The 20615-nt window shown below is 43.4% G+C and overlaps 1 protein-coding gene across 1 annotated transcript in view; it reads left to right on the forward strand.

Moving 5' to 3' along the window:
• LOC132585641 (1-acylglycerol-3-phosphate O-acyltransferase Pnpla3-like) overlaps nucleotides 1-20615 on the forward strand; it is a 37774-nt gene that overhangs the window by 1363 nt on the left and 15796 nt on the right. The window contains exons 2-5 of the mRNA XM_060257491.1: nucleotides 493-725; nucleotides 8561-8626; nucleotides 10560-10769; nucleotides 12880-12940. Of these exons, the coding sequence (XP_060113474.1) occupies nucleotides 493-725; nucleotides 8561-8626; nucleotides 10560-10769; nucleotides 12880-12940 (570 nt within the window). The remainder of the gene's footprint in view (nucleotides 1-492; nucleotides 726-8560; nucleotides 8627-10559; nucleotides 10770-12879; nucleotides 12941-20615) is intronic.

Below are 20615 nucleotides of genomic sequence, written 5' to 3' on the forward strand. Positions count from 1 at the left end.
CTTTGGGGGCTCTAGGGTTGCCAAGTCCCATTCAAGAAATATCTGGGGACTTTGGGGGGTGGAGCCAGGAGACTTTGGGAGTGGAGCCAGGAGACATTGGGTGTGACAAGCAAATCTTAGTCTTACACTTTGACCACTACACCATGCTGGCTGTCTTTATGTCTCGCACTGAGGTGCAAGAGCCTCTTAGGGCAAGAGAATGTAACCACTTCTTCTTTTGTATGCCTGTGGTTCTAACTTGAACGTGTGTGTACGTCTCTTAATTTTTCTTACTAAACTGTTCATTATTTTAAAAGTCTGGTAGCTTTGTCATTGAACCTGAATGTTAAAAAACATCACTGCTCATCCAGCAATTTTTTTTTTCAAATTTGTATTGGTGCTCTTTAAAGGAAAGTATGCTTTTGTTTAAAAAGAAGCACCCAGAAATCATAATGTGGAAAAAAATCTTTTAAGTAAATGGTCTATTTCATAAGCAGTAATGTGTCTTTTCAGCGGAATCTTGTGCAGATGTTCTGAGGCTCGCCAGAGAAGCAAGGAAGCGAAATCTTGGTCCACTTCACCCTTCCTTCAATGTGATGAAGATAATAAGAGATGGACTCCGCAAAAATCTTCCAGAAAATACTCATCAGTTGATGTCAGGGAAATTGTGCATTTCACTTACTCGAGTGTCTGATGGCAAAAATGTGTTGGTATCCAACTTTAATTCTAAAGAAGAAGTTGTTCAGGTATGTCTACATTGTTGCTACCTGTGGTGGAGCAGGCCTACTCTGGCCTGCAGGCTGTGTTCCAATCTGTCCTTCAAGGTTTTCCCAACACCTGGAGAGACTCTTTTCTCTCTTGGGTAACCCATCATCCCCACCAGACCTTTGTAGGAATTGCCCACTGGGAGGGTTAGCACTCCCAGCTTTCCTTCCATGTCGTAAGGCCTTGCCTCTGTGTCTCCCACTGTCCAGCATATTGTCACCACAGGGACAGTTCGCTGCCTTGTGCAGCCTTGGAGGAATAGCCATTTGTTAACTGCCTGCTTTCCCCTGGTGCTCTTTTTGAAATAGTGTGTCAAGTACTGCAAGGTTTCCAAAATTCAACACATCATTATCTCCAACGAAAAGGTTTTGTTACCATACCAAACCTTTAATGGCATAATAGATTCAGATAAAAATACACAGAATATAAAAATTTAAACATTGGAGATAAAATCAAGATAAAACCGAGCTTACAGATGCATTCAAACATGGTCAGAATTAAATTTAAGGATGTCAGCCAGAAATTTTGCCACAGCCTCACTAACCACCCCCTCAGTATCACTCAATAAATAATAACAGGGTGGCAGAATGGACAAATCTGGAGAAAAAGAAAGCTTGCCAAATAAATCTTTACGGAGGTTATGGTATAAAGAACAATCAAGCAATATATGCTGGATTGAGTCAGGGGTATTTGCTCCACAGGAGCAAAGTCTCTCGGCTAAAGGGACTCGCTGATATCTCCCTTGTAAAACTTTGGAGGGAAACGCGTTTAGTCTAGCCAACATAAATGCCCTGCGATGACTTGGAGTGGTTAGGTCTGATAGATAATTGGGCATTTTGCCACAAAAAGCATAAAGACCTAAGGAAGCTGGAGAGCAAATATAAGGGTCAGTTGGCCGTAATTTCGTTTCCTCCGATTCCCATAGTCTCAGTTTAATACATCTGAAGATATATGACTCATCAGCGGTAGAAAAATCATCTACCTCTAACCCCAATTGATTGAGTTTAGACAGAAGCACTGCTGTCCAGGATGAAATATATGGGTCTCTTTTCATACAATCAAGAAGGTTGTTGGGATCTGTTCTAAAATGAATTTTGAGCCAGAATTTAAACACTGCAATCCAGGCTTTTGTCTCCACCAAAGACTGACATAGGGACGCAGCAGGCCAGAGGAATCTTGCTAAAACTGCTTTTGTCAGGCAAAGCCCCCTTATATATATCTGAGTTCCATCCGTTACAAATTTAAAAATTTGTGCCAAAATCCACCAATAGCGTTTCCTCCCCTCTCAGTCCAGAATAGCATTCCCAGGATATGCAGGTGCAGGATATTCCCAGAATTATGCATTCCCAGGATATGCAGGTTGACCTTGGCATGTCTGGCTCAGGGCATAAATATACTTCATGAATGGTACATAGTGAGCAGAAGGAAGATAGCTAAGAAGCATGCGCCTCAAGGTTACTACAAGTTACAGCAGTACAAAAGTTAACATGGCAAGAGTCACTCTTGACATAGCGTGTCCAAGATGGTGTATGGTACAGAGAACCACTACCACCATCAAAAGGTTTAAAGTATTTATTAAAAAGAAAACGTTTACAAAAATACTTTAGCACAGCATCAGACTGAGCAAGGGATTCAAAAGAAATGGGTAGAACATAATTACTCTGTCCCTCACCCTATCGGATGTTAAAATATAGGACAGGCTCCTTAGCTTAGGAAGTTACAGATCTCTTACAGAGCGACCATTATCTTGAAGCTTCCTCTAGCTCTTCAGAACAGCCCATGGTTAACTGGCTATCTCCTTCAGTCCTCAGTTAGGACTTCTGCCTGCTCTGATGGGTTCTGCACCAAAGAGCCATTTCTCCTTGTTCTCCTGAGTTTTATCACCTCTCTTTTTCCAAATCACTGAACAGGTCAAGCTAGGTTAAAGAGGTTTTTTTCCTGGAGTTCCTTCCTGAAATCTCTCTAATATTTAATTCCGCCATATCTCTGTTCTCTGATAGAAAGGGGGGTGGGGAGCTTGACCATCCTATTATCTAGACCTATTAGCATTTGTATAAAGGTGGGCTGAGGTAAGTCCAGAGAGCATTTGAACTGACTTCTCCCCCATCCTGCCTGTTCTCTGCCCAGAGAGGGGGAAAGGGGGGGCATTAAAGAGTGAAGGTTTTGCTCAATTCAAATCTCCAAAGAAGAAATGCATTTCTTTACCATTTTTTAAATAAGCCGTGTTGCATTACCAATTCTGCACACTGTTTAGCATATTGTTCACACTTAATGAGACAAATATATCATTTATATCTCAAGAATAAATTTGCATGAGGATAAATGCCTGTGGTCAACCACAGTATCCTCCTGGAGAGGCTGGTTGGGTTGGGAAGGGGCGAGACAACATGCTTTAGTGGAGCTGCTGTTACTTGACTCTCCAGTTCCAGAAAGGGGTGCTTGGGGCTATTGCTTAGCCCTATGACATTTATGCTTTGGAGTCCCATGGGGATCTACGTATTTTGTCCCTCATGCTGTTTAACGCCTACATGAATCTGCTGGGAGAGATTATCTGCGAATTTCAAATGTATATGATGCCCAGCTCTGTTACTAATTAACAGCTGAGCTGGCTGGGTCTTTGGAAGTCCTAAACAAATGCCTGAAGAAGATAATAAAATGAATGAAGGCCAGTAATCCAAGATTGAGGAGGGTTTTGTCAATGATAAAGCTAATCAAAGGATTGATAATCAGCCCATGGGGGTTTCACTAAAGTACCAGGATTGTAGCTTTTGAAGTGTTATTTGGGGGGCGGGGATGCATGGTGCCCTGATTAACAAGCAAGAGGCCTTAGCCCCAGAGAAGTCACACACTTTGGAAGGAACCAGGCTATAAAATCCTCGTTACCTGCAGAGAGGAGATGTTCCCTCGTTTTTGGAGACAAATGAGGACAGTGCTAACATTTGCCAGTAGACTGGACAGATCATTTTATTCTAAGCAAGGATCATAAAAACCCAAGGACAGCCAACATGTTTTGATTGGATAAAGGCAGAACATGTTTTGATTGGATAAAGGCAGCCCACTGCAGAATAGGCAAGCACCATTCTTCCCAAAGGTTTAGATTTAGCATGTTCTTCATCTACCTCACAGGGTGTCTGTTGTGGGGGAGGAAGGGAAAGGAGATTGTGAGCCACTCTGAGACTCTTCGGAGTGGAGGGCGGGATATAAATCCAATATCTTCATTTACCTCACAGGGTGTCTGTTGTGGGGGAGTAAAGTAAAGGAGATTGTGAGCCGCTCTGAGATTCTTCGGAGTGGAGGGCGGGATATAAATCCAATATCTTCTTCTTCCTCTTCTGCTCTCAAAGCAGAATCTAGTGTTTTGGTTTGCTAGAGATGGGTTATCTGATGAGAGCAGGTAGATGTCTAGAAAAGTTTTGGAGGGAAACGTGGAGTGAATCTGGCACCGTAGAACCCACCTGAAGGCCTAAGAGGTTGGGATGATAGTGATGAAGAACGCATATCTCTTCATGGCCTCAGCTAATATGCATCCAGCTAGTGCTGCCTGGCCAGTTTATGGATTATTTCGATTTGGTTGCCAAGTTGGATGTCGACAGGAATTTAGGATCTTTGAAGGGCATCACTTCTCTCCTTTATCTGTGTCCATCCTGCCTCTCAAAATCTTGAAAGCAGTAAATTGATGTCCACAATAAATAAGAACATAAGAGAAGCCATGTTAGATCAGGCCAATGGCAATCGCTGGCTCAGGGTGTCTTCCCTCCCTTGCTAAAAGAGGCAGTTACCCATGCACTGTTTAAAAAAAATAATCTCTGGGAAATAATGATGTGGCCAGTTATGGTCTAATCAACCCTTCCTGGGCAAGGTGATCGAGAAAATCGTTACAGAACAACTCCAGGACTTCCTAGATTACCCTTCTGCTCTAGAACCTTTTCCGTCTGGTCTGCTGTCGCGTCGAGGTGTCTGGAGACAGACGTATTAAGGGATGTGCTTTGTATTGGTTTAATTCATTTGTTAGGGATAGAATTCAGAGGATTTCTGTTGCAGGCTAGTAGTCGTTGGTGGGGTTTCGCAGGGCTCAGTTTATCTTCTGTCTGTAATGCAGCCCCACGTTGAGACTGCAGGTGCAGGCCAGCTGTGGTCAGATTTTTAAGCTTTTAATTTTTAGTTTCTAGGTACCAAGGGAGCACCTCCCTCCGGTGCAAGCTCGGTGGTTTCCCACCCAAACTGTCACGTTCCCTTTTTTGCTGCTGGTTGGTGAGGAGTTCCCTCACTTCGCTGTGTGCTTCGTAGCTTGCTCCTGCTTGCCTTTTATTGGTGATCTTTGTTGTTGGAGGATATTCCCCTGGACTTCATTGTTAGTCGTATTTTCCTTTTTATTATTCTTGGGTTGTCATGAGGGTCAGATAGCTTTTGCTGACCTTCCCTTCCCTGTAGTCACCCAACTCGGCTAGCCTATTGCTGCTCTTTTGGCATGGCTTCCAAGGCTCTTTTCAAGAAGTACACTCGGTGTGCTAAGATGATGCACAGCGATGAGCACTAGCTGTGCCTGATGTGCTTGGGTGAAGCTTATAATATTAGTGTCTGCAAAATTTGCCAACAGCTCACCTTGAAGGCCAGATCAGATAGAACCTTCTATTTGAAGGCTGTGCTGTGGGAAAAAGCAGTTATCTCTAGAGACTCTGCAAAGAACCACAAAGACCAGCCTCCACTTGCTTGGTTACGATGGTTCCAACCTCCAAAACACACTCTCACCTGCCTTCAGTACAGTCGTTTCCAGAAGCCATGAGTTCCAACCGGCCTTATTCCAGGTCCAGCAGGCCAGTTCTGACCACTGAATTATTCCCCCTCTTTTTTTCTGAGATCACAGCTCTTGGAACTGCTGGCCAAGAAAACCCATCAGAAGACTAAGCACAGAGAGAAAACTAAGCCTCCTTCAAAGAAACGGAAGTGTTGCTTCACAATCTGTTACAACATCTTCAGATAAGGGTAGTCTTGGTTCTGCTTTGTACTCCCTCTTTTGTGTTATGAGTCTCTGGAACAACTGTTTTCCGAGATTAGGATGGAGCCAGCAGAACAGCCTCAGCGGAAATGCCAGTGCCCTCCGGTGAACACTGCTAGACACGATCCTTGGTCTTCAGTTTATCCACCCCTACTGTGGCCACCTTACTGCATGCCCCTGTGTATCACCAGGAGTGGTCTAATGCCTGTACTCAGGATGCCTGTTTCCTGAACCTGCTTATCATGGCCTACTTAGAGGCCATATATTGTGATTGACAGTTGCCTCTCTCAGCTGTGCTCCCTCTTTGGTGAAATCAGGACCGGAGAAGGAGGAGACAGCAGGGGCTTTGGAGTCCTCCCTGGAAGATAAGTTTGGAGAGCCCACACTGATTTCTGCAAATATGGATCTCTGGCTGGGGAGCAGATATTATGAATGGCTAATGCTCTGAACTCTTGACAGTTCCAATGCTGACATTAAATCTAAAGATAAGATTCTCAGGATATATACCCAAGCTGATCTAGGATAGTAGTTTGTCCAATGTTGAAGGGCCTAACGGACCTTATTGCACCCATTTGACAGAAGCTTGTGCTTGTACCTGCCACCCGCAGAAAAATCTGTACAAGGTGACGCAAGGGATGTGTGATTTTCTTTCCACAAATCGCTCTCTGTCCTCAATCATTGCAGAGTCAAAACAGAGACTGGGCCAATATCCTGTTCCCGTCAACAGGGAGACCAGACAACTAAATCTCCTGGGGAGAAAAATTTACTCCTTGGCAGCCCAAAACTCCCACATCTCCATCTACCATCTACCAGACAGGAGACATTATATACTCAGACTTTCAAAGCTCTCGCATTACACAGATTCCCTTCCTGACAGGCCCATGCCCTTGTGAAACTCATCCAGATGGGAGCTTTTAGACTTTCCAAACAGGAGATCAAAGCTAGTAGGCATGCTTTAGATGCCTTGGTGAGATCTATGGCACTTGGGTCATGTTACATAGACTCTCCTGATTGCACAACACTGCTCTGCCCCTTGACACTTGTAGAGTGGAAGACCTTTTGAAGTTTCTATACTTTCTTCAGTCACAAAGGAAGAGTTCCTCACAACTATGAAGAGGAATAGAAAAATTAAAAAGTCTTTAGAAGTTCTCCCTTCCTGTTCCCCTTCTCGTCAGCATTTTGTGCATTGCAAACAGGGCTTTGCTACATCATTTTATTTAGGTCAGCAACAACTGGCTCCTCAAACATATCTTCAACACCGCCAGTTCCAATCTCCTTTCTTCCAGAGGATGAAGAATTCCTCCAAGTCCAGTTCAGGGGACCACCAAAGGACCCAGCCCAGTCAATCCTAAAATTCTGACTACCTGCCCTTTCTGTAAAGGACAGTCCATGTTTCCTTGATAGGCTCACCAGGTTTTCTTCCAAATGGCAAAATATTTTTTCAGACAAGTAAGTTTTGATCATTACTTTCCTGTCCTCAGCTGTCTTGGATATCCCTTATCCAGAACTTCAACCTCAGTTAATTGAGCCACTTTCAGAAAGGTGCAATCCAGATGGCTCTCATAGACCAGTGGGGGTTTCTCTTTCCATTTCATTAGTAGATAAAAAGGATGGGAGTTACAGACCCATCCTGGATTTTCATAGACTCAGTAAGTTTCTGAATGTTTTATACGGTTTCTCTCACAATCACTTATGGAGTTTCTCACAAATTCTTGCTTGGTAGTTTTAGACCTTGAGGATGCCTATTGGTATATTTCTGTTCAACCATCTCGCTGAAAGTACATATGTTTCTGTTTTGGTTGCAAGACTGTTCAGTATTCTGTCCTTCTGTTTGGGCTGGCTACAGCCCCCAAGGTCGTTACTAGATGTATGGTCATGGTTGTTGCCCACCTAAGGACCTTAGGTTACACCATTTTCCCCTATTTCAATTATTGGCTCATTGTAGCTCCTTCTAGAGAATTACTTGTACAGCTTGTGCAGCTCATTCCCACTACTTACCAAAGGCTGGAACTATGATGATGATGATGATATTGGATTTATATCCCGCCCTCCGCTCCGAAGAGTCTCAGAGCGGCTCACAATCTCCTTTACCTTCCTCTCCCACAACAGACACCCTGTGAGGTAGATGAAGATATTGGATTTATATCCCGCCCTCCACTCCGAAGAGTCTCAGAGCGGCTCACAATCTCCTTTACCTTCCTCTCCCACAACAGACACCCTGTGAGGTGGGTGGGGCTGGAGAGGGCTCTCACAGCAGCTGCCCTTTCAAGGACAACCTCTGCCAAAGCTATGGCTGACCCAAGGCTATTCCAGCAGGTGCAAGTGGAGGAGTGGGGAATCAAACCCGGTTCTCCCAGATAAGAGTCCGCACACTTAACCACTACACCAAACTGGCTCTCCTAGTAGTTAATCTTGAAGTCATGCCTTGAACCCTCCCGCTAGGTATAGATTATATTGACATAATTGACACCAAGCCTTGATTCCTCCCAAAGCAATTTCCCAGTATTATTTTCCATCACATATCTCTCTGATGAAGTGAGCTGTAACTCACAAAACATTATATTGAAATAAATGTATGTCCTATAACATAGCACTGGATTTTTGTTTTATTTTGATACAGCAGTCTTTGAAATACTGTTATCATTTGTAAGTTCATGGACCAAATATTAATGTCCAGGGGCTGAAAATGAAAAATACATTTTACGATATTAGGATGCCCTTTCCTTCTTTTGCCGAAAGCCACTATTAGCACATAGGAAGTCTTCTGGTTATCAGAAGTGAGTGTGCATCTAACCTAATTTTATTTTATTGTATTTGTAGGCTTTACTTTGCAGCTCCTTTGTACCGATATACTGTGGCCTCATTCCACCTTCATTTAGAGGGGTGGTAAGTATTTTTCCTATATCCTTGGCTATAGAATAGCATGAGAGAACTTGTAGGGTGATGTCATGAACTTTATATTCTATGGGAAACCAGTCTCCATAGAATATAATGGAATGCCCAGTGGAAATTCCTGTTCCCACCCTTACTTTCTAATAACCCTGAAGCAGGGGGAGGGCCTCCAAACCATGGGATCCGCTGCCCCCAACTGGAGATTTTGACAAAAATGAACTCAACGCTGTGTGGCGCAGTGCAAATTACTATAACAATATCAAAGAGTTTTCAATGCATGAACAGTCTCTCATAAGTGCTGATAGCAAAAAGTCTCTTTAAACCTTTGTGATTGGTATCCAAAGCGTAGTCTCCCGACTTTTTCTTTTTATAACAGCAAGCCCATACTCCATGGGGACTGGTTTCCATGTTACACACCTTCATCAGCCAAGGGCTTCCCTGCAGCTTTCTCGTTTGCAGGCAGCTTTTTCACCGATATCCAGAAAACAAGTTTCTAAAGAGAATTATTATTTCTTATGACTAAAGTTCCTTCAGTTTCTGTGGTTGGGGTTCCAAAAATATAGAGCTTGTTTGTATAATATTTTCATGGTTTGTGTGTTTGCCATGTGCTACGTGGCTTTTTTTTTTGCACATGGTTACCATATGAAGATTGCTTTTGGTATTAGAGTTCAGTAACCCTGGCCCCTCTTTTCTCTTACACAGTTGCCATTGTAGAAATTTATTCTGGATTATTGTTCCCCAGTCCCCTACATCTATTAATTGGGAGTGGAAGAGTGCAGTGTTGTAACTGAAAAGTCACATATTGGGAATATAATGTGTGTGCTTGTGGATGATGTGGGAAAGCTGTCTGTACCATCCACTGTGCTCGGAGCCAATTCACACAGTCCCAATCCAGTTGCCTCTGATATGTGATTGGGTAGCAGATGTTCTTCCCAACCCTTCACCACCCCAGTGTGTGTGAGGCAGGGCCTACACACGGACACGAATATACCCTGAGGCCATATTTGTATTCTCCCTTCAGCAAAAAATTGAAGGATTGCAGGATGAAGCCCCACCTTATATGCCCACCTTGCTTGTACGGTGTGATCTTAAAAGGGTTGTTCTAAGTGACTGCTTGAGTTCCTTGTTCATTTGAGATAGCCCTGATTATTATTGAGAATACCACTGTTAGTTATATGGTTGTATATAAGACTGAGAAGGACTCACCTGACAATGAAGGTAAATTCTTCAAGCAATAAACAGTAATTTATCTATATGAATTAGCAACAGAGGAACAAGACACATGGACAGGAAGATTTTATCTAAATTGCAGTTAAACTCAGAAAACCTACCAATCTTGCTGCAAACTGCACACCTGAACAAGATAAAATCAGGTCTTTTTACAATTATGTAGTTTATGTACTTTCTCACAATACAAGAACTCGTGGGCATTCGATGAAATTGCTGAGCAGACAGGTTAAAGCGGATAAAAGGAAGTACTTCTTCACCCAAAGGGTGATTAACATGTGGAATTCACTGCCACAGGAGGTGGTGGCGGCCACAAGCATAGCCACCTTCAAGAGGGGCTTAGATAAAAATATGGAGCAGAGGTCCATCAGTGGCTATTAGCCACAGTGTGTGTGTGTATATATTTTTTTGGGGGGGGGCACTGTGTGACACAGAGTGTTGGACTGGATGGGCCATTGGCCTGATCTAACATGGCTTCTCTTATGTTCTTAATTGCTTGGTTTGAAATGCTATTCCAGATCAGTCTTTTTTTTTAAGATTGCTGGGAAATCCAATTCTAGTAAACTTCTATATATCCAGTATTTCATCTCTGAATATGATGTGTTCTCTTTTGATGCTCTGGACGCTCTTTTCCACCTTTGTTTAGGTAAATAAGGCATTTCTCTCTCCCCCCCCCCCTTTTTTCTTCAACCCTTTCAAGCGCTACATGGACGGTGGAATAAGCAACAATTTACCTCACTATGACTCAAAGAATACCATCACAATTTCACCTTTCTCTGGGGAGTGTGATATTTGTCCTAAGGGCAACTCTCCAAACTTCCATGAAATGAATCTGACCAATACCAGCATTCAGTTTACTTTAGGGAACATATATCGTTTGACTCAAGCACTTTTCCCTCCAGAACCCAAGGTACGGTATGCAACCCTTGCTTATCTCTCAGCTGAGCTATCTTTAGAGATATATATTAGTTATCATTCATATATAATATTCTATCACACACACATCCAAAATACCCTATTTGCTGGCATATAAGACTACTTTTTTGCCCTGAAAAACATGCCTCCAAGTGGGGAGGGTCGTCTTATACGCCGGGTGCACTTCAGTTGGGATAGACATAGCTGCCCATAGTGGTCTTCCGATGCTCGCCCGGTGCCCATAGTGGCCTCCCGATGCCCGCCCACCTCATTCTACATACCGTCCAGTATCGTGCGGTATCCAGCGCGGCCGCGGCGGGTCATCAGCGTGGCTCCGGCGAGCATCAGCAGCGAGACAAGGGTGCCAGCCTTTTCGACGTGACCGGCCCGTTCTGCTCGGCGGGAAGCAGCGGCGCTTCGGCCCGCCCCTTGTCTACGCAGAGCTCGCACATGCGCACTTGCGCCCTAATGCCGGCCACAGGAAGATGCAGGAGCGGGCCGGAGGCGCTGCGGTCGCGCTGCGGCCGTACAATGGTGTGCGGAAGAGGGGGTAGTCTTATACGGCGAGTATATAACAAACTCTATATTTTGAGTGGAAATGTTGGGGGGTCGTCTTATACGCCCAGTCGTCTTATACACCGGCAAATACGGTAGTTATATGCATATTTTAATTTAGCTGGTTTAGAAGATCTTTCATCTTTATGTACATGTGATAGATTTACTGGGAGCAATTCCTATGAACTGGAAACAGGCTCTCTGGTTCAGGACATTGACACTGGATGATGGAGACGGTTTTGTTACACTTACTGTTCCAGAAAAGAATGAGCTCTATTTTAATAACTACAGTTGCATTTTCACCCACTATAAGAAAGTGCTTATTAATCGTTTTAAATAGGGTTAGAATTTCTTATCTGTCTTTTACTGTTCTTGCGTTATTCCTAAAGCATGGCACTTGGTTGCTTAGGAAAATACATTTTTTTTAAATTTTATTTTGTATATGTCAGGTATGTCCAACAGGTAGATCACAATCTGCCAGTAGATCGCGGATGGGTCAGAGGTAGATCACCAGTCCCACTTGGTCTCATGGTTTGCTGGACAGGTGTTTGGGGTTTTTTTTCCCCTGCTTCTTATGAGATCCTGTCAGCTAAGGTCCCTTCCTACAAAAGCCATGACCCAAGATAAGGTTTGGAGCTCTCACAGAGATCATGGCAGAAGCAGATCCTGCCTCCCTCAGACTCCCATTGCCACTCCTGGTTTGTGGCCATGCCCTCTTTTCCCAGCATAAGGATCTCTGGTTTTTTTCTGGCTGTACCTAGAGCCCGGGGAACTACCAGGTGTTGGGTCAGGCGGCGCAGTTAAGTCAAACTTTTCTGGGTTGCCCCATCTATGACTATTAATCCTGACCAACTCCATCCTTGGGTTAGATGATAAGGGCCTGTTGCAAGATGTGGATGTTAGCCCACCTGAGGCTGGGAGCTAGTCCCTTGGTCTTTGGTGCCCACGAACCCTAGTTACAATGCTTGTCTTCCCTCCACGCTCCAAGGGTGAGTGCAGGCTGCCGGATGGCTTCAAAGGGCTTCAGGCGTCTGATGCTGCTGCTGGAAACTCTTGACTCAGATAGTAGGTTTAGGATTGCCTGTAAGTCTAGTGATGCTTCTAAAACCACCTCCCTAGGAAAATTGCATAGTTTACTGTGCATTGTTCTGGGGACTGACCAAGAAGGGGGCTAATATATGTTTCCCTTATTGCTTCCTCAAGAATCTCAGCTTACTTAAGGAAACAGTTGTGTCTTTTATGGTCGTCGTTACTGGTATTTGGATTTGTATATGTTGCAGTATTCAAGTTTAAATAAACTTCCTTCATTTATTTTTTTAAAAAGAAGCAGTTGTGAATTGCTTGTGCACAGTTATGAGAAGAATATTAATTAGATTAATATTCTAGAAATAGTGATATCTAGCATGTTTGTGAACATTGAAAAACGTGTCCTTTTATGTTCATAAGCAAAGCTGCCTGTTATACAAACAAGATAAATAGCATTTTTTTTTCTCCCACCTAACAAGTTTAAATCGTATGAAGCAATATTTTTTCTGTAATCTTATTTTCAGGTACTAGGAGAGATCTGTGAACAAGGATATTCAGATGCGCTTAGATTTTTGAAAGAAAACGGTAGGTTTAAATTTTAAACGTGAATGCAAACAGGATGTTAAATAAGCTTGACCGTTTTTCCGCGGGCGGAAATGAATGCTTTGCCTGTGCTTGCAGAGAGCTCAGTTTGGAGCTCTTCACAGCCATCTTCAGTTTTCACAATCCTGAATAGTTTTGTGCGATTTGCAATCTTGGCTACTACACTGCTCACCCCTAGTTCAGCTAATTTGTGAAAAAAATCAAATAGTATTGGCCCCAATACTGATTCTTGTGGAACCCCACTACTTACCTCCGTTGTGAGAACTCCATTTATTCTGATACTTTGCTTACAGTCATTTAACCAATTTTTAATCCATAAGAGAACCCATCCTCTTATCCTATGTGCTAAATTTACCGAGTCTTTGGTGAGGTATCTTATCAAAAGCCTTTGAAAGTCTGAGTATATAATGTCTCCTGTATCACCGTTATCTGCATGCTTGTTCACTTTCTCAGAACTCCAAAAGATTGGTGAGGCAGGACTTCCCATGCTGATTTTCCCTCAGCAGGTTTTGTTCCTCCATGTGACTAATAATTCTTTCTTTGATTATAGTTTCTACTAATTTGGCTGGGACAGCCTAATTTAGGCTAACTGGCCTGTAATTTCCTGGTTCCCCTCTGGACTCATTTTTAAAATTGTCATAACATTTGCTCACCGCACCTCAAAAAGGATATTATAGCATTGGAAAAAGTGCAGAAAAGGGCAACTAGAATGATTACAGGCTTGGAACACTTTCCCTATGAAGAAAGGTTAAAACTCTTGGGGCTCTTTAGCTTGGAGAAACGTCAACTGTGGGGTGATATGATAGAGGTTTACAAGATTATTCATGGGATGGAGAAAGTAGAGAAAGAAGTACTTTTCTCCCTTTCTCACAATACAAGAACTCGTGGGCATTCAATGAAATTGCTGAGCAGTCGGGTTAGAACAGATAAAAGGAGGTACTTCTTCACCCAAAGGGTGATTAACATGTGGAATTCACTGCCACAGGAGGTGGTGGTGGCTACAGGCATAGCCAGCTTCAAGAGGGGGTTAGATAAAAATATGGAGCAGAGGTCCATCAGTGGCTATTAGCCACAGTGTGTGTGTGTGTATATATATATATATAAATTATTGGCCACTGTGTGATACAGAGCCGTTGGCCTGATCCAACATGGCTTCTCTTATGTTCTTATGTTCTCTTCTCCAGACGTATGGTACAAGAAGAAGAAAAAGACAGCAGATTTATACCCCACCCTCCTCTCTGAATCAGAGACTCAGAGTGGCTTACAATCTCCTATATCTTCTCCCCCCACAACAGACACCCTGTGAGATGGGTGGGGCTGAGAGGGCTCTCACAGTAGCTGCCCTTTCAAGGACAACTCCTGTGAAAGCTATGGCTAACCCAAGGCCATTCCAGCAGCTGCAAGTGGAGGTGTGGGGAATCAAACCAGGTTCTCCCAGATAAGAGTCAGTACACTTAACCACTACACCAAACTGGCTGAATATAATGTTCTTGCTGTTTTCCAAGACCTCTTATATATTACACCTGTAAGGACCTTGTAGTGTTCTGAGGTTGTGTGTGTTATCACGGCTTTTTTTGTAGCAGGAACTCCTTTGCATATTAGGCTGCACTCCCCTGATGTAGCCAAGCCTCCTGGAGCTTACAGTAGGCCCTGTACTAAGAGCCCTGTAAGCTCTTGGAGGATTGGCTACATGAGGGGCGTGTGGCCTAATATGCAAAGGAGTTCCTGCTGCAAAAAAAGCCCTGTGTGTTATGCTTCTTCCTCTACTTCCTTAGGTTTTCCTCCTTACTTTTGCTGCCACCAAAGACTGTTGCCTTAGAATTCTCAGTTGGAGCCAAAGAACAGGATGGCTTACTTATATCTGATAGAACGACAGAAGGTCAGTGTATGGGGGTGGCTCTGAAGTAAAAGGGAATCCTTTATTCTAAATAAAACATTTGTTTTCACTTAAACATAAATAGTTGATTGTAAGTATAACAGTTTCAGTGAAGGTGGTTTTTCTGTCTCTAAAGTTCCTTAAATAGCCCTACCCACAAAGATTTATTTTCTCATTTGCCTAAGCCACGGAGGCTCATAATTTTCACACGGTACAGATTCTTCGCGTACTTCACACTCTTCACCCACTCAGCTCCCTTTCTCTGACATTCTGAACTAGGAATGGGCACGAACCAAACGACAAATCATGATTTGTGCTAAAAATGGCCGATCTGTGATTTGTTCTGAACTGGTTCATCTGACCCCACCGCACACAAACACAAAATGAACTAGCCTTTTTTTTCTTGGCATGGCATTTGGTTCATGTTTGCTTTATTTCTCCAGACAGCATGGCTCCGGCATGATTGCCCAGCCCCTGCACTTCTGGTCAGTTTCCAGTGAAACTGACTAGAAGCGGCAGCTCTGCTCTCATCAGCGGCCTGTGCTTCTGGTCAGTTGGCAGTGAAACTGACTAGACACTACAGCTCTGCTCTCCCCAGCCCCCGTGCTTCTGGTTAGGCCACCACTCATGGCTTCACTCTGCTGACCCTTCCCAAGATACCAGGTCTCTAATGGAAGATTTGCTTTTCAAAGAGGGTGGGCTCTTCAGCTCAACAACTGACACTTACTCCTGGAGCTAGACAAAAGCATCAAGACCTCCCCATAACCTGGGGGTCTCTACCTCCTCTGGATCTCCAAAAGCTAAATCCTGGAACAAGTCCTGGTCCAAAAAAAAAAAAAACTTTAGCAAATCCTATCTGGAACTGTCTTGGACCTCAAGGTCTTATCAAACTTCTTCAAGAACCTCCTATGGATCTAAGCAAAAATCCTCTCGGTTACCATCTCAACAAGGGAGGGATAAGTCCTCCAGAGCCTTTGATTTCCACTCAGGCCCAGCCTTCACCAATCTCCATTCCTCCACACCCAGCCGCCTCCTACCGTATCTACCTGCTTAGAGACAAATAACATCAGACTGGTGGGTACTCTCCATCATTGCAGAGGGATACGAACCAGAATTCGTTCAGACTCCTCCACCTCTAGCTCTCATCATCACTCCGCCAACCGCCACTCTCCTCCAAGAAGTGCACAGTCTCATCTAAAAACAAGCCATAGCACTGGTTCTGCCACATCCTCACTCGTCTGACTTTGACTTCCACTATTTTACAGTTCCAAAAAAAGATTGGGGTATCTGACCTGTAAAGGAACTTGAGGATCTGAACAAGAAGAGAGTACAAGAAGTTCCAAACGACAACCCTCTCAAACCTTCTGCCGCTCCTGCGGGAGGGGGTATGAATGGCCACCTTTGACCTCCAAGATGCCTATTTTCATGTAACCATCCACCCCCACTTCCAACCCTACCTGTGTTTTGCTATTGGGAATCTCCATTTCCAATACAAAGGCACTTCCCTTCAGAATTTCTCCTGCCCCTCGAATCTTCACCAAAGCGATGGTGGTCATAGCAGCTCATATCCGTCTCCAAGGGGTAAACATTTTCCCCTACATAGACGATTGGTAGCGGATTTGGAACAGAATCTCAGACATCATCTCAGTGTAACTATGTCCCTCCTTCACAAGTTGGGCCTACATGTCAACCTAAAGAAATCAAACCTGATTCTGTCCAGTTGGGCTCAGTTCATTAGCACCATCCTGGACTCACGCCTCTGCAGAGAGTTCAACCCACCTTCGTTGTGACCCCCTTTATCTCTCATTCCATGATGCTAGTATATCTCTGGTTCCAGATGTGAGCTTTTGCTTAAGGTGCTTGAGTTCCAACTTTCAGTGGACATTTTATTACCTCCTTTCTATCCACATCCACACTGAACACCATGTCTGATGGGAATTATCTTTCTATCTCCATTGGACACAAGAGCACCGCGGATCACCTTCGCTGTTCGTAGAATCATAGAGTTGGAAGGGAGCTCCAGGGTCAGCTAGTCCAGCCCCCTGCACAATGCAGGAAACTCACAATATCTCCCACATGTCCTATGCCCCCAAGAACCAAGGTTATAAGATCTCTTCCCAATGTCTTTCCAGCTGAATTGTGGAAATGATTGAACTATACTACCTCCTGGTCAAAAAAACCTTTGCTGGGACCTATTTGAGCTCACTCCACTAGACAATTGGCAGCCTCTATGGCCTTCCTAAAAGGAGTTCCCCTACCTGAAATCTGCAGAGTTGACTCTTGGGCAACGCTTCACACTATGCTCTGGATGTTCATCATACACAGAGAATCTCTGTGGGCCGAGCAGTTTTGCAAGCAGCATGTGTCTGAGTCCTCCTTGAGTCCCACCTCCAGGTGTGCCATTATTATTATTGCTTGCTATTCTCCCATCATAGTGAGGCACAAAGATCACAACGAATATAAACAGGTTGCTCACCTGTAACTGATGATCTTTGAGTGGCCATCTGTGCATTCACAGTACCCACCCTACTTTTCCACTGCTGTAGGTCCTCCTCTAGAGGATTTCAGCAGTCAAAAGGAACTGGTGGGATTTTCATGCCCATCCCAGTGGGCACATGTGGTAGAGCCCCACGCATGGCAATTAGGAAGGGCATGAAAATCCTCTCTATCTAGGCTTTGAAGTATTGATTGGGATTGGCACAGGTGTGCTATGTCCCATCATTGTGAATGCACAGATGAACTTTCGAAGATCAGTAAGCAACCTGTTTTTTCTGACTCTTTTTCAGCCCTCTCCCCATATACACTTTCATCATTCTCCTGTGGGGGAAGTCATCCAAACTAGTTAGGTCACACCTCCTCTTGCTTCAGGCAGGGCTATGCAAATCTTTGTGCAACTGACTTGGGGAAAAATGAGAGACTTTCTGAGAGGGATCTATTTATGATGTCCCGTATAGGACATCTAAGCGCCCTCTGACAAGCTTTAATTAGCCAGGAGGGGCAAGGGTCCAGATCACAAGTTGTTGGGAGTACAGTGGAGAGGATTCTGTCAACTGCCTCCAGGCTGAGTATGGCGAAGCAATCCAACACTGGTCCAGAAGACAGGCATAGGACCTCAAGTTCGCATACTGTTTCCAATATGGCGGGGAGGTCATGGCGGACCGACAAGATCTTACCTGCAAAATTTTTTGCAAAAGCCTCACAGCCTATTTCAAATTCCTTAGCATTTGGGCTGTCTTGCGGCAGTGTTGTAAGAGTCCGAATTGTCCTGAATTGTGCTGGGCAGACTTCCGGAGTTGGAACATGGCGAGTTGAGACGCTTCTCAAAAAGAGGAGCGGACCGGAGCCTCTGTTCTGGGTAGAGAAGGTGACCCCAACGCCTGCTGCCTACTTTTCTCAGTGAGGGAAAAGGCCAAGACGTGCTCAGGAAAATTCTGAGAGGATTTACTTTGGCTTATGAGGAGTCCCAGTGGGGTTCCTTATGGGCTTTGAAGGGTCCCCGGCGAAGAATTGCATTCCAGCGTCTACAGAGGACATCCGTGGTCATTAATTTGACTTAAATTCATCATGTTTCAAGCTTTCTTTGGGCTATTCTAATATCTAAACATCTATCACTGATAGGAACGGTGTTAACAAGGATATATTGGGCTGCAAGGTAAGAAAATCTTTATCTATCATTCTGGGACTAAAAGCAAATTTATCTGAGATAAAGATTAAGATTTGGACTTAACTATATTACTCTAAAGTTGTAAAGACGAGAAGGGGGTAATTTCGGGACTTTTGGCATTTAAGAAGCAAAGTTAAAAGACGAAAAACAACTATAGTTTGGAATATTTGCGGTTTCTGCAAAAAAACCCCATAGTTACTGAGTTGCTGAACTGGAAGACGTTACAGGAAGCGGCGTCATACAAGCATCGTGAGATCTCTCAACCACTGAAACGTGACTTCGTGGCAAGAAAAGCAAAAAGGAGCCATTAGAAGAAGGGAATTTTTAAACCTCCTGGCCTTCAGTAGGATTTGAAAATGTTAGAGAAATTGCGGCGGCCATTAAAGGAAGGTAAAAAAAATTAAATATTCAAGAAAAGAGAATAAGACTTTGAAAATTAGTGGAGCCAGCAGATATCAAGATTACAAAGTGAAACATATTGGATTATAATATTGAAACGGATTTTGGTGGCTTTTTGGTGAAAAAGGAAAAAAAACTTCCAAAAGGGTCTGAAAAATCACGGACGCCATTTTGTGTATTTTTAAAACTTTAAAAAAATTATATCTTGAGTTAGGAAGCCCTGAGAATGGCAATTTTGGGCTTATTGGAAAGGGCATCTTCTAATCTATAAGATCCTATGGTTTAATTTGATTTTGGTGAGACCAACTTAAGAGCCTATTTTGGTAGTGGAGAAATAGTAATGTCTGATCACAAGCCGGCACCAAAACAGACGCGCGCAAGGACTGGTTCACTTGAGGAATGTATAATGCCTAAAATACAAGATCAATTGGATGCTATGGAGGCAAAACTGGTCAAAGTGATGAAAGATCTGGACTTCCGGGGGAGGAAAATGCCGAGCTGAGCTGCTTCTCATAACAGGAGCAGGCTGGAACTTCTGTTCGGGGTAGTGGAAGGCAAATTAATGCCTACTGCCTACTTTTCTCAGTTAGAGATTAGTCCAAGATATGCACAGAAAACTTTGAGGAGATTTACCTTGGCTAAAAGGGAGTCCCGGGGGGGTGGGGCTCCTTTGAGGGGTCTCCGGAGAAGAGTTGCATTTTCATCATCTGCAGAAGTTCTCAGAGTCATTTATTTGACATAAGCTCAACAGAATCCTAACCTTCTTGGACATTGCTAAACATCTAAAGCTACAGAAGACCAATGTGGATCTGGATAATTGGCAGAAAAGATACAGATTACTATCTTTCATTCCGGGACTATTTACACTTAAACAGAATAAATTCAGAAGGTGGGAAATGGAAATCTAGAAAGCTTGGAAGAAGAAGGGAGGAAGAAGTGAAATTTGGACTTAGTAAATTTAAAGGACAGAGCTAAAAAGTGGAAAGGAATTTATTGTTTGGTCTACTTGCGGTTTTGAAAAAAGAGCACCATCGTCACAGACCTGCAGCATATACAATCAATACAAAGTACGTCAAGTATTGTGAGATCTCTTTACCAGTGAAAACGTGATTTGGTGGCAAGCAAAGCAGGAAGTAGCTGACAGAAAGCCTATTCTAGGACTATAATACCATTGAGAAACATCGGCGGCCATTGCAAGGAGGTCAAAATTAAAATAATATTTTTAAAGTGTTCGGGACATTAAAAATTGTTGGAAATAATTGAGACGATGATAAGAGGATAAATACTATTGGACATATTGTTTAGAAGCCTTTAAAAGAAAAAAAATTCTAGAGAGAAGCAAAAAGTCGCGACCGCCATTTTGAAGGATTTAAAAACTTTAAAAATTAATATCGATCTGGGAAGCTCTGAGGACGGCGAAATTAGGCTTGTTGTAAAAAGCAAGCTCTAATCTTTTGAACTTGATAGTCAAATTTCAAATTGGTGAGATCAAAAATTTTGGTGTTTTTAAATGTCAGAACACAAGCAAACCCATACAAGGGCTACTTCATTGGAGAAAATGCTGGATCAATTAGAGGCAGTGGAGGCCAGAATGATGAAAGGCATGAGAGATGATAACTGCATCAAAAAAAGAAATAGAGGAAGATCCTGAAGAGACTAAAAATACGTATGATTATATGTATAGAGTGAACTCACTCTATGCCAAGAAAAATAATTTA

Source organism: Heteronotia binoei, chromosome 17 (assembly GCF_032191835.1).
Source record: "Heteronotia binoei isolate CCM8104 ecotype False Entrance Well chromosome 17, APGP_CSIRO_Hbin_v1, whole genome shotgun sequence".
Taxonomy (NCBI): domain Eukaryota; kingdom Metazoa; phylum Chordata; class Lepidosauria; order Squamata; family Gekkonidae; genus Heteronotia; species Heteronotia binoei.